This window comes from Hippopotamus amphibius, chromosome 1 (assembly GCF_030028045.1).
Source record: "Hippopotamus amphibius kiboko isolate mHipAmp2 chromosome 1, mHipAmp2.hap2, whole genome shotgun sequence".
Classification (NCBI taxonomy): Eukaryota; Metazoa; Chordata; class Mammalia; order Artiodactyla; family Hippopotamidae; genus Hippopotamus; species Hippopotamus amphibius.
In genome coordinates, this window is record NC_080186.1 from 25789313 (window position 1) to 25803262 (window position 13950).

A 13950-nucleotide genomic window follows, 5' to 3' on the forward strand; every position below is an offset into this window, starting at 1 on the left:
CCCCTGGGTAAAGAGAGATGGCAAGGGTGTCTGAGGGTCCCACGTGCAGCTGGCCATGTGAGACGTGTCGGCATGGGAGCTGGCTTGTGATGGCACGTGTGAGACATGTGGGGTTGTGGGCTGGTGTGTCTCGATGCACAAGGTATGGGAGTTGTGGGTGCATGGTGCTGTGTCAGTACGTGTGAGTTGTGGAGCAGAGGGAATGTTGTCATGTGTGGAGGCACGGTGACCCTGGGAGGGTGGGTGCTTGTATGTGAGTGGCATGGGACCCATGTGTGGATTTGGTGAGCTGTGTAGCATGACATGGGCCAGCATGTAGTCATTTGTTTGCTGTTGGCACCTGGATACCTGTAAATCATTTCTATTTATTTAACATTTAGGTAGCACTTACATGTGCAGGCATCTTTCTAAGTGCTTCACATGTATTAACTAATTTAATCCCCACAACAATAATGAGGTAGGTACTATTACCCCCACTTTACAGATGAGGCAGAGAGTTTAAGGAACTTGCCCAAGGTCACATAGCTGGTAAGAAGCAGAGCTGGGATTCAAACCCACAGGGTCTGGTCCACATGAAGCCCAGGCTAATACCTACCTTATGCCGCCCCTTGTCAAGCACACATGTGTGGGAGGGACAACAGGTCAGTGTTTGGGCTCAGGTGTATTTTGTGTGAGCAGGCACATGGGATGCAGTAAGGGTGCAGTGGGTAGGAGGGAGGAAGACCAGAAGACCTTTCCGCACCTCCCTTGGCAACTCTGGGAGTTAGCCCTGTCACTCCATGGCTATGTGATCTGAACCAGGTCACCCCCACTTCCTTGAATCTGCCTTTTCATCTGTAAAATGGGCTAATCCCCAGGCTTCACTTTGTGAGGGTGAAATGGTGTACCTGTGGGAAGGCTTGGTGGCTGGTACTGAGAAGGGCCTAAGTAAAAGTAAGCCCCCTTCTCTTCCTCTGTCTCCAGGTCTGCTCCCTGGGGAAGTAGAAGGTCTGGGGAAATGGTATGGAGCTGACACAGTGGCAGGGTGCCTGGGTGCCTGTAGGCTGTGTGATCTTGGGCCAGTTCCTCTCTCTCACTGGGTCAAAAGAGAGGCTGGGGTGGCTGGTGCCTGGGGGCCCTCCTGGAGTGGTGTCAAGGGGCCAGGAGGGTCTGACCACTCCTCTTTGTCCCTTGACCCCCTCGGGGACCCAGGTGGGACTTGGCTTAGTGGCCATGGGCAAGCAGAACAGCAAACTTCGGCCGGAGATGCTGCAGGACCTGCGGGAGAACACAGAGTTCTCGGAGCTGGAGCTGCAGGAGTGGTACAAGGGTTTCCTCAAGGACTGCCCCACGGGCATCCTCAACGTGGACGAGTTCAAGAAGATCTACGCCAACTTCTTTCCCTATGGTGACGCCTCCAAGTTTGCCGAGCATGTCTTCCGCACCTTCGACACCAACAGCGACGGCACCATCGACTTCCGGGAGTTCATCATCGCGCTGAGCGTGACCTCGCGTGGCCGCCTGGAACAGAAGCTCATGTGGGCCTTCAGCATGTACGACCTGGATGGCAACGGCTACATCAGCCGCGAGGAGATGCTGGAGATCGTGCAGGTGGGCCCCTGGGCCCCTCAGAATGCCAGGCGCAGTCCAGCAGCTTGCACCTGGCAGCCCTCTTTACCCTCTCTACAGCCCTTGCAGATAGGCAGTGGCAGGTGCTATTCTCACAATCCATTTTAAAAAGTCTTTAATAGGAAGTAATTTCCAATTTAAAGAAAAGTTGGGAAAACTTCCACATACCCTTCACCCAGCTTCACCAATGAACATTTTACCACATTTGCTTTATCACTGTGTGTGTGTGTGTGTGTGTGTGTGTGTGTGTGTGTAATGTTTTGTTGTTCTGAACATGACCCTCTACCCCTGAATGCATCAGGATAGATTTCCTAAGAACAAGGACATTCTCTTACATAACCCATAATATGATTATCAAAGTCAGGACATTTAACATAGAAACAATGCTATTATCTAACGTACAGACCATATTGAATTCTGCCAACTGTCTCAATAATGTTCTTTATAGCATTTTTTGCTCTGGTCCAGGATCACACACTGCATTTATTCATCCTATCTCTTTAGGCCACTTTAATGTGTAACTGTTCCTCAGCCTTTCTTTGTCATTCAAGACTTGATATTTCTGCAGGGTACAGGCCAGTTATGTTTCATTGATCGTCATTTACTCAGAGGAAACAGATGATCAGAGAGGTAAAGACATTTGCTCGAGATCACACAGCCTGTGAATGGGCCAACTGGCTCTGTCGCCCACATTCCATCTGGATACCCAGCCACCTTCCAACTAATTGATTGAGAGCCCACTAAGAGCCAAGTACTGTGAGATGCTTATACCCATGAGTTCAGTGCATCCTTACAACAACCCCATGAGGCTCAGAGAGGTGAAGTGGCTTGATCAAGGTCACACAATATCTAAGTAGAGTCAGGTTCAAGTTGGCCAACACTCAGAGATGCCTCTTAAAAGGGTCTGACTTCCAGTTCTGGAGTTGGCTTCAACTCAGAGTGCTCATCTGTAAAATGGGGATGGTGAAGCTGATCTCATGGGGAGACTTGAGGACCTGCTAAGAACGTCCTTTCTTAGTACAAATTTAAGTATAGCATGTTACCTTTATCTCAAAAACCTGCCCATCCCTTCAGCAAGATTGAGGTCCATCAGGGATCTGGTCCTGTTTTACCTGTTCAGTTCCTTGTTCACTTTTTTCCCTGAGCCTTTGTTTCTTCACCTGTAAAGTGAGGATGTTAACCCCTTCTTCCAACGCTATTGGGGGTATAAAGCAGGATAGGACTCTAGTAGAGGGCCCAGCATATAACTGGCACTCAGTAAACATTAGTGATTGTCAGTTATTATTTCCTCCTCTGCACATTCTCTGCTCCAGCCAGAACGGCCTCTTCAACACCCTCAGAATGTGCCGCTTTGTACAGGCTCTTACTCTCCTTCCTTCTGCCTCTCTGAAGTCTTTCCCTTCTGGTCCCTCAGCTCTGCTGCCTGCTCCTCCTCCCAACTTATCCAGTCCCTACTGGACTCTTGACTTTGGCTTCTGGATCTGCTGTCTCCAGCTAGAGTAGAATGGGCTACCTTAGGATGTGGTGCTCTCCCTATGTCTATCACTAGGGGAAATCCTTAATAATTGTCAATGACTCCCACGGGCCAGGCATTAACTCTCTAGCGGATGGATAGTGGAGGGTTCTGGGGGCTCTGGTAGAAGGGTTGGGGTAGCCAGGGTGGTGGAAGATCACTCAGGGATTGGGCAGCAGCTGGATACCAACCAATCCATTTTACCACTTCATGTGGTTGCACTGGTGTATACTGATCAATCTCAGCCTTGCCGGAAGCTCCAAGCCCAGGGCATCCTCAGGCCCCCTTCCTAGCTGGCCTCTGCTCTGTAGGCCCTGGTTTCCTTTACAGCAGCCCAGTGGCCCCAGACAGCCTGTGCAGACAGAATTCTGCAAACCCTAGTGACTGATTAATTACAAGTCGGCTCCAGTGAAACAATGAGTGAGCAGTAATTTCAGACAATTAATTAGGAGGCCCTGGAGAAGGGCTGTCACAGGGGAGCAGCTACTCTCTATGTCACTCGCTCAGTCCTTCTCAGGACAGAGCCCTGTGCCAGGTGGTGGGCACACTGGAAGGGAAGAGACCTAACCTCAGCCTCTTGGAGCTCCCACTCTGCTCGGAGAGAGAAGTGTGCAGGCCACACTGACCAGCTCGGTGATAGAGGAGTAAAAGTGACATCTGGGAGTCCAGGGGGCCGAAGGGCAGGGAAGACCTGAGGATGTGGTGGATAAGTAATGATTATAATACAAACTGCTGTTTACTGACCACTTACTCTAGCCAGCTATAACATCATTTCATTTAATACTCTAGACAGTCCAAATGAGAGAGATACGATTACTCCCATTTTACAGATGAGGAAACTGAGGTTAAGTACTTGTTCAAGGCTACAGAGCAAGTGATTAGTGGAACCAGGATGCCACTCCTGGTTCACCTTACTTACTTCAAATACTCTACTTTGAGGGGTCATTAGCACTCCACAAACATCTATCCAGTGGCTAAGAGGGAGTGGGTCCTAAACTGGTCTCTGTCATCAGTTTCCTTCCTGAGCCTCAGTTTCTTATCTGGAAAATGGGGACCTCAATATCTGCTTTTCAGGGCTATTGCAAGGGTGAGAATAATGTATGTAAAGCACCTTGCACATACTGGGTGTCTGCAAATGGTAGCTAGTATTATTGTTCCCTGCAGAGGCTATAAAGGCTGGGAAACCTGAAAGGTGCAGGGGTATTTGGTTGTGGCAGAATCACCTACTAGGGGAGGCCTGATGGTGGAGAGGTGAGCAGGGACCAGAGTGTGAAGTGCCTTGAATGCCAAAGGCCCAATGTTTGGACTTGATAACAGAGGGCAGTAGGAGGTGCAAATGGCTTTTAAACAGGGGAGTCCCTGCCAGATGCCAGGCACTGTGCTAAATTCTGCAGATCTGGGCACTACCTTGATGTCCATGGTCCTTATCTGTATGCTGGGGGCAAGGAGCAATCCTACAAAGGCATAATTACTTCCGGAGAGGTGTCCCCAAAGGAGGCTCTGGGGCAACATACGGGCCCTGACACAGCCTAGATCAGGGAAGGCCTCCCTAAGAAAGCACCATGTAAGCTGAGCCCCAAGGAGGAGTGGGAGGCAGCAGAAGGAGCGTGGGGCAGCATCCAGAAGGAGCTGGGTGCACGACAGGCCTGGAGGGAGGCCTGTGTATGATGGGAACGAGGAGGCGGCCCCTGGGCTGGTGATGTGGTGGTGGAAATCTGTATTTGGAAAGAGCTTTCAGAGGCAGCGTTGGGGACAGACCAGAGAGAGGCCATAAGAGACCCCTGCAGAGGCCAAAGCCGGATCTGAGGCTTGGGAAGTTTATGGGATGGGAGAAGAAGGAAGGCTTCTTGGAGGAGGTGTCAGTAGCAAAAAGCTGGCAGATTGAGGAGACCGGTCTGGCCCTTGAGCTTCGGGGGCCCGGGCACCCAGCCCACAGACCAAGTCATACGTGCTCTGTGTACACTTAGCGCAAAAACCCTCCTTCGAGTCGCCTCCGGAGTTCCTGCATCTGGCGGCGGCCGTCCTCTGCCCAGCACAGCCCAGGCTGTCCCCGCCCCCGGCAGGTATACGCGGGCGTTTATTTGCATAATATCCCCCGCCCCGCTGTGGACCCAGCTGCCTTCTGCCTTCCAGCCCTCGGGGCGGCCCTGCGCCCGCTGCCGGCCATCTAGGGCGGGCCTCCCGGAGCCCCGAAGTTTGAGAAGCAGCTCTTTTAACCTGCTTAACCCGGAACCTGCGGCGTCTGGCACGAACTCCTCAGCCGGGCGTTCCAGGCCCTTCGCCATCCGGGCCCCGATGTCCTCCAACATCGCTCCTGACTCCCTGCATCCAGCCACTCCCAAAGTCTCTGTGCCCACTCAGAGCTGCCCGCTGCGGAGCCTCTGTACATGCAGATCCCCCTGCCAGCCGAACGCTCCAAGGGAACTCGGTCAGGGTCCTCTTCAATAGCCCCCTCTTCTGGGAAGCCTTCCCAGTCATTCCTTCCAGAACACCCCAGTTCCCCACGCCTCCATCACACCTTGGCCGGAGCGGCGATCATCAGCACACCTGGGGGCGTTTTTGGAAAGTTGGGGGTGGAGGGCTCAGGCAGGCTCCCCTCACTCTCTGCCTTCCCCACCCACCCCCCAGGCCATTTACAAGATGGTTTCGTCCGTGATGAAGATGCCGGAGGACGAGTCGACCCCGGAAAAGAGGACTGAGAAAATCTTCCGCCAAATGGACACAAACAACGATGGTGAGGAGGCAGGGGCGGGGCGGGCGCCACTCCCCCTTCCTCTCCCGCGGCCCCTCGCTTTGCTGCCGCCTTCTCCCCTATCACTTCTTCCCTCACCCCGCAGGCAAGCTGTCCCTGGAGGAGTTCATCCGCGGGGCCAAAAGCGACCCGTCCATCGTGCGTCTGCTGCAGTGCGACCCTAGCAGCGCCTCCCAGTTCTGAGCGAGAGGAGCCAGGTTTCCCCTCCCTGCCTTCACTGGCCCTCTCCCGGCTCTCCGCTTCCTCGCCCTTGTGTCTGTCGAGGCTGGGGGTCAGATTGCCACCCCCAGGGTCTGCATTCTGGGGGGCCTGTGGAGAAAGGAACCCTGCAGTCCCCCCAAGCCCCAAGCCAGCAAGTAGGTTAGCACCCCCCATCCAGGAGGCAGTATCTCCCTTCTGCAATGATAGCGACACAGGCTCTGGCTTGGTCTGCCCCTCAGAGTCAGCCCTTCCTTACCTGGATATCACAACTTCAGCCACCTCCCCACCCCTTCCCCCCCCACACCCCAGCCATGAGGCCAGACTTTCCTCCCACAACCATGGGGCACGCTCCCCCACCTCCACCCCCACCCTTGTAGACCTCAGCCTTGTTGGAGCTGGGAATCATACCCAGGTAAGGAGCCTGTCTTTATTTGGAGGGGAGAGAAGGATTCCAGAGGTGTGGAGGCTTGAGGAGAAACCTTCCTTGAGCCGTCCTTCCCTGCAGGAGGGACTCAACCCTGCTTGCTCCTGCCCTTGTTGGCCTGGAGGCCATGATGCAAAAGGAAAACCCCCTGATTCCAGCCCCCGAGCTGTGAGTCCCATGAGACCCCGCCTGCGTTTCAGCATTTTGATGAACACAGACCCACGGACCCCTCGGTGTATCTTGTCTCTCTCAGATACACACAGGCCCACAGACAGATGGGTAGACCCACCTAGAGCCCCACCCACAGCGTCCTGTGTGGGAAAGAAGCACAGGCCCCCTGGCCAAGCCCCCTCCCCCACTGCATGCATCTACGTGGAGCATCTCTGTTCTTTTTAATAACTTCAGAATAAAGTCTCGTTTCAGTGCAGTGGGCTGGGTGGCCCGAGGAGAGGGGTGAAAGCCCCACCGGGGTCCTGGTGTGGCCACTGAGCCCTCTTGGCTGGCTCCAGGACCCCTGGCCTGATCACAGTGCAAACTTGGTTGCGGGACCCCCGTGGCCAGGGGGCCCAGGTGAGGCATCCGCTGTCAGACGGTCACTGGCCCAGAGCTAGAGCAGCTTGGCAGGTCACGGTCCTCCACAGGCTCTGGGCTCTCCTGCATCTGTGGAGACACCGGAGGCTGCCAGGCCTGCGGGGTTCTGGGTCTGGGTCTCCTCCTCCAGGACATCCAGAAGGTGGGAGGAGTGGGGGGGGGGGGCTGGGAGGGTCTTTGGGGTGAATGGACGTCATTACTCCCCACTACGCAAGAGCCAGGCCATACCGTTGGAGTGCCCCCCGTTCCAGCCCAGAGACCTCTCCCCCTCCCCAAACTCGTCCTGGGCTTTGGGAGAGCCAAGTGTCAGCTGAATGACTTAGCTGGGAGATCTGAGTTCTCTGAGCCTCCACGTCTCTCCCTTTGGTCCTGGAGAGAAAACTATTGCCCCAGTTTTCAAGGTGGGGGCCCTTTGCAGAGGGGTGGGGGCAGCTCCCCATCAGGGACTCCCCGGCAATATGGGGCTCGGGGGGGGGTGGCAGGCCTTACCATGTGATGGCTGCTTTTCCCCAACCAGGGCCTCAGTTCCAGCAGCTGGTGGGCGAGCTGGGCGACGCGGACAGCAAACATACTCTCTGCCACGCAGAACAGTAACGAGATGCCCCAGAGACACAGGCTGGAGCTCTGTGGGGGGACAGGGGGCAGAGATGGCCGCCTGGGGCTGCGGAGGGGAGGCCAGGAGTCCAAGAACCCATCCCGCCTCTGCGGAGCACCTGGCTGCTCCCCCCCGTCCCATCCCAGGCCTGAGCACTTACGTAAATGCGCGTGGGGTCGAAGGGACAGTCGGGCACCCGTGCCGGTCGTTCGGGGCCCCCAAAAGTGCAGGCAGCCAGCAGTGCCCGACCCTGGGTGGCAAAGGTCACGGCGATCGAGGCCAAGAGGCCAAGAGCACAGGTCAGAGAGAGAAGGGCACAGGCCACGCTCGAGCTAAACACTGTCCAGCGCTAGATGGGGGAGGCCACTGATCAGTGGACGTCAGGCTCGGCCCCATGGGCAGCTCTGGCCCCCATGGGGTCAGCCTCACCCCCTGCAAGCAGGCCAGGCCCTTGGGGGTGGCTGCTGCCCCTACCCCCACAGCCCATCCCGGGAGGTACCACATACCAGGGGGATGCTGGGGAGGTAGCGTGACAACACGATGACGGCAGTGCCTGAGGTGATGACCTGTGGAGGAGGCTCAAGTCAGCTCTGACCCCACTGCTGGATGAGAGTGGGCAGGGGGTCAGGGCCACTGTCCGATCAAGAGTCCACCAGCGCCACCTCTAGCCCTCCAAACCCCTGCCTGCTGCCTAGCTTTGGTCTCATTACCTCCATCTGCGTGGGGCCCTGCCTCTTCACGGTCCAGCCCTGAAGTGACGTTTCTAAAACACAGTCACTCCCTGCCTACAACCTTCCGTGATGCCCCACTGCCTACAGCTGCGTTTCTCAAGCAGGGATCTGTGTATCCCAGGGCCACAGAGCCATGTCACAGGATATATAGGACATGTCTCCCTGGAGTGGAAAAGATTTTGGAAGAAACTAAGTAACTCAACTGGCAAGGAACTGAAAACAAAATTGTTATTTTAAAATGAACCAGGATACTTTATGGAGTAGAATTCGAAATCCCTAGGAGTATTTAAAACTATCCCAGGCTCTCAGCGACCTGGCCTCTGTCCCATCAGTTTCTCAACTCCACCCTGGGCCGTGCTCTTTCCTCATCGCCCTGGATATGGACACCCACACAGCGCCTTCTCAGGAATGCCCTTCCTGTTCCCCTTTACCCACCTGGTTCTCCCTCCTGCAGGCCTCCCTAACCACCCCCAGTCCCAAGAGACAGGCCCACCCCACTGTTCAGCCCACCAGCTGCCCCCTGGATCTTTTGGATTCCACTCAGCCAGGCTCCCTGCTTCAGTTCCCTCACTTTTTCAGGCATGGGCTGGACCCACAGCAATGTTGGGGGGCCCAGCAATGCCTGTGATTCACTGTGCAGCCACAAGTAAGTGCCTCAAACTCTCTGGGCTAAGCCGGCTCGGCAGGAATGAGCTCACGGAAAGGACACTGGCTTTGGTGTCAGCCACAGATTGTTTCCTATCCAGGTTGGCTTCTTTGTATGAGCAGGAGATTGGGTGAATCCCTGAGTCTCGGTGTCCCCCTCTGTAAAGTGAGGATAACAATGGCTCCATGTTGCAGGGAGCTGTGGGGATTAATTAAGGAAATAAGAGCACAGCTAAAGTGGTCCAGTCCAGAGCCCATCCCTGGTGGACCTCCCGACCCTGAGCTCACTGCCTTCCCTGCCTTCCTCACAAGGCTGGACAGAGGAACAAACAACAGTAATAGTAATCCAAAGGGACACTGCGCATATCTGCACAGACTAGCTCTGTCCCACTGACTGAGGCTCTCCTACCTCCTGGGGCCCGTGATCCTCACTCACCCAAGCCTTGGGGTCAGCAGGCTGCCTGAGCTTCATTTTGCAGGGGAGGGAATAGGCTTAGAGAGAGAAAGAAACCCCTCAGCCAGGAGGTGGCAGGGATGGAACTCAGACACTATTGGATGTTCCCCAAAGGCTGCAGCCACCTCTACTGACAATTGGGAAAGGGTTTTATGAACTTGAGGATACCAGGCCCCTTCATTCATGTATTCATCAAACAGGTACTGACACCTGGTCATAACCATGGCTACCACTTATTGAGCGCTTATTATATTCCAGCCTAATGCTAAGCTCCTGCCTAATTGGTTTTTTCAGTGTTTCCAGAGCAGACCTTATCCATTCCCACCTCCACACCTTTGCATCTGCCATTCTCCGTACTTGAAATGCCATTCCAGCTCCCACCTGCTGGCCCCAGCAGGCTTCATACTGGGTTATAGCAATTGCAGCCTATCTTTGAACTCCTATTCATCCATCAGTACCCACCTCAGGGGCCTCCACCTTTGTGAACCCTCCCAAGCTGAGCCAATGCTCCTTCCTTCTGGCCAACAGTGCCTTGACGATTTCCCTATTGTAATAATAATCCAAGCTCATAGTAGTGAGCACGAACCCTGGGTCAGGCACTGTGCTCAGCATTTTATGTGGATGATCTCATGCAACACTCATCTGAGATAGACACTGGTACCATCCCCATTTTACAGGCGAGGAAGCTGAGGCAAAGAGAGCTTGGGTGACTGTGCAGCTGGTAAGTGGCAGAACAGGGATTAGTGCTCAGGGCTCTCTGCCTGCCCACCTCAGGTTGTGGGTGGGGACTTATTGAAGGCCCTTCCAATCCCCTCCAGCCCCCTCCTGCCAATCACCCTCCCAGCCTGCCAATCATACCAGGATGGCAGAAGTGACAGAGAGGATGTTGACCACGCAGTACTGCAGAGCCACAGCATCGTGGGGGGCAGCCACATAGCGCAGCACAGTGCCGTGGAGGAGAGCAGCTGCGATGAAGCTCACGTGGCCCAGCACCACCAGCACCAGCCCCGTCTTCATCAGCACCTTCCGGAAGTCACCCACGCTCAGGCCACCTGTGAGGGACAGTCATGTCAGGGCCATGGGTGGGGCTCATCCTGCTGGGCAGAGGAGAAAACTGAGGCCTCGGCAGGAGTGATGGACATTGGTTCTAAATCTTTCTCTGGGTGACTCAGGCCCAGTAACATGTCTTCTCTGAGCCTCAGTTTCCTCATCAAGAAAAGGGGTTCACAGTGCTTTCATGAGAGTCTGTGGATCTCTAAGGTTGGAAAAGCATACAGGTAGTACTTAATAAAGGGTAGTTGTCCTTGTCAGTGTTCAAGGTCATGCATGGCACAGTCAGAATTTGAACCCAGGTCTCTAGCTCTAGACCCATGATCCTTCCACTAAGCTTTGCATCCACTGATTTATTTCATCCATACATTTGTTACATCAGTGTTCCCTGAGTACCTGCTCCATGCCAGACCCTGAGGCACCATTGAGAGCTTGATGGTCACGGTCCAGGCCCCAAGGAGCCCCTCGTTCACTGGGCAGGCATCAGGTCCTATTCAGGATTCAATTTGATGGACAGGGCCTGGCATACAGTAGATACTCAGCTCACAATTGCTGAACTGAAACTCAAGCTTCTGAGTCTCCATTTCCCCATCTGTAAAACGGGAAGAATAACCCTTATTTCCCAGTGGGGAAGGAGGGTCCCATGAGGAGATATATGGGAAAGTAAGGTACACCCTGGTCGTGCTGGGAAAAGCGAGCTCTTGGTACAGGGGCACTGGGCAGGAACACGGTAAGGGGAGGGGAGGCTGGGATCAAAAGAACCGCAGGGACTCATATCTTCTCTGAGTGTCCAAGTGGCTGCTCAGCGCCTGTCTGCACACCCCCAGGGTCGGGAGCCCTCCTTCTGGCTGTTCCAGATCTGCTCTCTGGAACGTCCCCTATGGGTCCTGGCTCTGCACCATGCTGGCCCCTTGGGCCCACCAACCCCCTCACTCTAGCCAGCTCTGTGAGACTGGAAGACTGGCCTGGGCCCTAGAACTAAATAGTCCTGGCTTCTTCCTTTAGCTACTCCTTGTGGGACCTGTGAGTTCCTCCCTAGACCTCAGTGTTCCCATCTGTGGCAGAAAGGATTGGGACATATTTCATATATGGGAGTTTTGAAGAAGGAAGGAAGGAAGGAGAGAGAGAGAGGAGAGAGTGAGAGAAAGAAAAGAAAAGAAAAGAAAAAAAGAAAAGAGGGACTCTTCCTTGGTGGTTCAGTGGTTAAGAATCTGCTTGCCAATGCAGGGGACACGGGTTTGATCCCTGGTCCGGGAAGATCCCACATGCCATGGAGCAACTAAGCCCGTGCGCCACAACTACTGAGCCTGTGCTTAGAGCCTGCAAGTCACAACTACTGAGCCCGCGTGCTGCAACTACTGAAGCCTGCGCACCTAGAGCCCGTGCTCCACAGCAAGAGAAGCCACTGCACCAAGAAGCCTGTGCACTGCAATGAAGAGTAGCCCCCGCTTGCCACAACTAGAGAAAGCCTGCGCGCAGCAATGAAGACCCAGCGCAGCAATGAAGACCCAATGCAGCCAATACATATGTACATATATACATAAAAAAAAGAAAGGAAGGAAGGAAACCCTAGATTGGATGTTCTTAGGGGCCCTGTGCCAAGAGGAGGTCCCAGGGAGCAGAGAGGGCTGGGTCTACTCTGTCACACCCCTCTGTGTGAACTTGCACCAGCCTCTCTCCTTTTTGGGCCCCAGCTTCCCCATATGTAAAATGGGAAGGGGTTGGTCTAGCCGGTCTCTGAGATCCCTGGAGCCTGTAGGACCCTCTGGAGCTGCATCAGATGGAGGAGAAGCAGAGGGCAGACAATGGGCTGGACAGGCACCGGGGGACTGGATGGTGTCATGAAGATTAACTGCTGGCCAAACAGGAAGGGGCATGGCAGCTTCATCCTGGGGGCCTGACCCACTTCATCCCATCCACCCACCTACCTGGCCACCCAGACACCACCCGGCTCAGGGCTGGGCTCCAGAACAGCAGCATCCCAGGGCCAAGATGTGGTCGAACTGGATGGAGGTACGGTGCCAGCATGGGGCTGTGCCTGGAGCACTGGACAGAGTCTCAGGGCAGTCCCTGGCTCAGGGTGGTCCTAGGAGGTGGTGCTACCCTCACCACTTCACAGAGGAGGAAACCGAGGCTCACGAGTTATCTTGGCTAGAGAGTAGGGACCCCCCCCTCCCAGGTCTGTCTGATGCCCAAGAGCAGCATCACTGTGTTCACCGCGTGAGAGGAGGAGACACATCCGTCCCACTCCTCTGTCTGGATTGTGTTTGCCAGTGGCCCTTCCCACTCGGCCTGTTTTGGGGAGTGGAGGCTATGGAAGTGGGAGCCCTTTGTGAGGCTGAGGAAGCCAAGGGCAGGCAGCCTCTGGTTCAGAACTCCCTGGGCTCTGAATCCCCCTCCCTCTGCTCTCCCTTCTGGGGGGAGGGGTGATTGGCTGCTTTTCTCCCACCTGGGAGTCCTTCCTCCGCAAGAAAGGAAAGTGGGGGCGGCGAGGAGCCGTGGTGCCACCCCACATCGGGAAGATTCCAGCGGCTCTCCTCTCGCCAGCTCAGTGCTGGGGAAACTGAGGCCCAGAGCAGAAAGTGACCTGCAGCGAAGGTGGCCTGGACCCCGGGGCTCCGGGCGCCCACCCCAGTGCTCCGCCTCTGCCAGGCGGGTTGGGGCAGGTTGGGGCCTCCCAGGCCGCCCCGCCCCGCAGCTCACCCAGGCGCAGACACATCTCGGCTCCCGCGCGGCGTCTCCGCGGCGGCTTCAGCGGGGCTCCAGACGCTGCGGGAGGCCGGGCGGCCCCGCTCCCATCCCGGTCCGCAGAGCCCGCGCCGCGCCCACTTCCCGCCTTGAGCCCGGAGCTCCCGGCGCCCGGCCGGCCTCGCTTCCCGTCATCCACCGGGCGGCCCGGCCCCGGGAGAGCCCTGGCGGCTCGTTTGCATCCCGGGCCGGTCGGACCGGCTGGGCAGCCCTTCCAGGCCCGCCCGGCTGAGTCACAGCACCGGCCCCACCCACCCGCGCCAGCCTCGGATGCCGCCGGCACCCCGCCACCACCCCCCCAGCCCACCCCACTCCAGCGATGTCCATTTTACAGATGGAACCTGAGGGCTAGAGGAGCTGCGATTGTCCCGGCTAGGGAGTGAGATGGGGGCCCGATGCGTGGCTGTCATGACCTGGTGGGCAGCTGGACAGGAAAGCCCCAGGGTGAAGGCTGGGAATCCACTTCTTTCTACAGGGTAGGGAAGTGCAGCAGTGGGTGGTGAAAGAGCTCTACCTAGGGAACCAAGATCTGTCCTTCACCTGCTGCGTGGCCTCAGGCAAATCCCGTTTCCTCCCTGCAGTGGCCTGGGGGTCTTTGGTCCCCCACACTGAGCAAGGCGCTTTACTTGTGGGGATGG

At 55.9% G+C, this 13950-nt stretch overlaps 2 protein-coding genes across 3 annotated transcripts; one reads left to right on the forward strand and one right to left on the reverse strand.

Moving 5' to 3' along the window:
* Positions 1–859: 859 nt before the first annotated feature.
* HPCA (hippocalcin) lies at positions 860–6925 on the forward strand. Its single transcript, XM_057704282.1, has 3 exons — positions 860–1590; positions 5750–5855; positions 5959–6925. Exons 1-3 carry the CDS (start codon positions 1003–1005, stop codon positions 6054–6056), a joined length of 792 nt encoding a protein of 263 aa, XP_057560265.1. The 5' UTR covers positions 860–1002; the 3' UTR covers positions 6057–6925.
* TMEM54 (transmembrane protein 54) lies at positions 6482–13487 on the reverse strand. 2 transcript variants are annotated; one of them, XM_057704261.1, is made up of 6 exons: positions 13268–13483; positions 10373–10566; positions 8191–8250; positions 7845–8033; positions 7579–7713; positions 6482–7158 (listed from the first exon to the last, which is right to left on the reverse strand). In XM_057704261.1, exons 1-6 carry the CDS (start codon positions 13281–13283, stop codon positions 7084–7086), a joined length of 669 nt encoding a protein of 222 aa, XP_057560244.1. In that variant the 5' UTR covers positions 13284–13483; the 3' UTR covers positions 6482–7083. The 2 variants fall into 2 exon arrangements, with proteins under 2 accessions (XP_057560244.1, XP_057560251.1); XM_057704268.1 differs by lacking the exon at positions 7845–8033 and having other exon boundaries at positions 13268–13487.
* Between the last annotated feature and the right edge of the window lie 463 nt (positions 13488–13950).

Excerpts from the sequence above, each read along its gene's own strand:
- HPCA (XM_057704282.1), top strand. The coding sequence starts at position 1,003 with ATGGAGCTGACACAGTGGCAGGGTGCCTGGGTGCCTGTAGGCTGTGTG. Across the intron at positions 1,591-5,749 it reads AGATGCTGGAGATCGTGCAG|GCCATTTACAAGATGGTTTC; the intron begins GTGGGCCCCTGG and ends CCCACCCCCCAG. Across the intron at positions 5,856-5,958 it reads AATGGACACAAACAACGATG|GCAAGCTGTCCCTGGAGGAG; the intron begins GTGAGGAGGCAG and ends CTCACCCCGCAG.
- TMEM54 (XM_057704261.1), bottom strand. Across the intron at positions 8,251-10,372 it reads CTGTCACTTCTGCCATCCTG|GTCATCACCTCAGGCACTGC; the intron begins GTATGATTGGCA and ends CCTCCTCCACAG. Across the intron at positions 8,034-8,190 it reads ACCTCCCCAGCATCCCCCTG|CGCTGGACAGTGTTTAGCTC; the intron begins GTATGTGGTACC and ends TCCCCCATCTAG.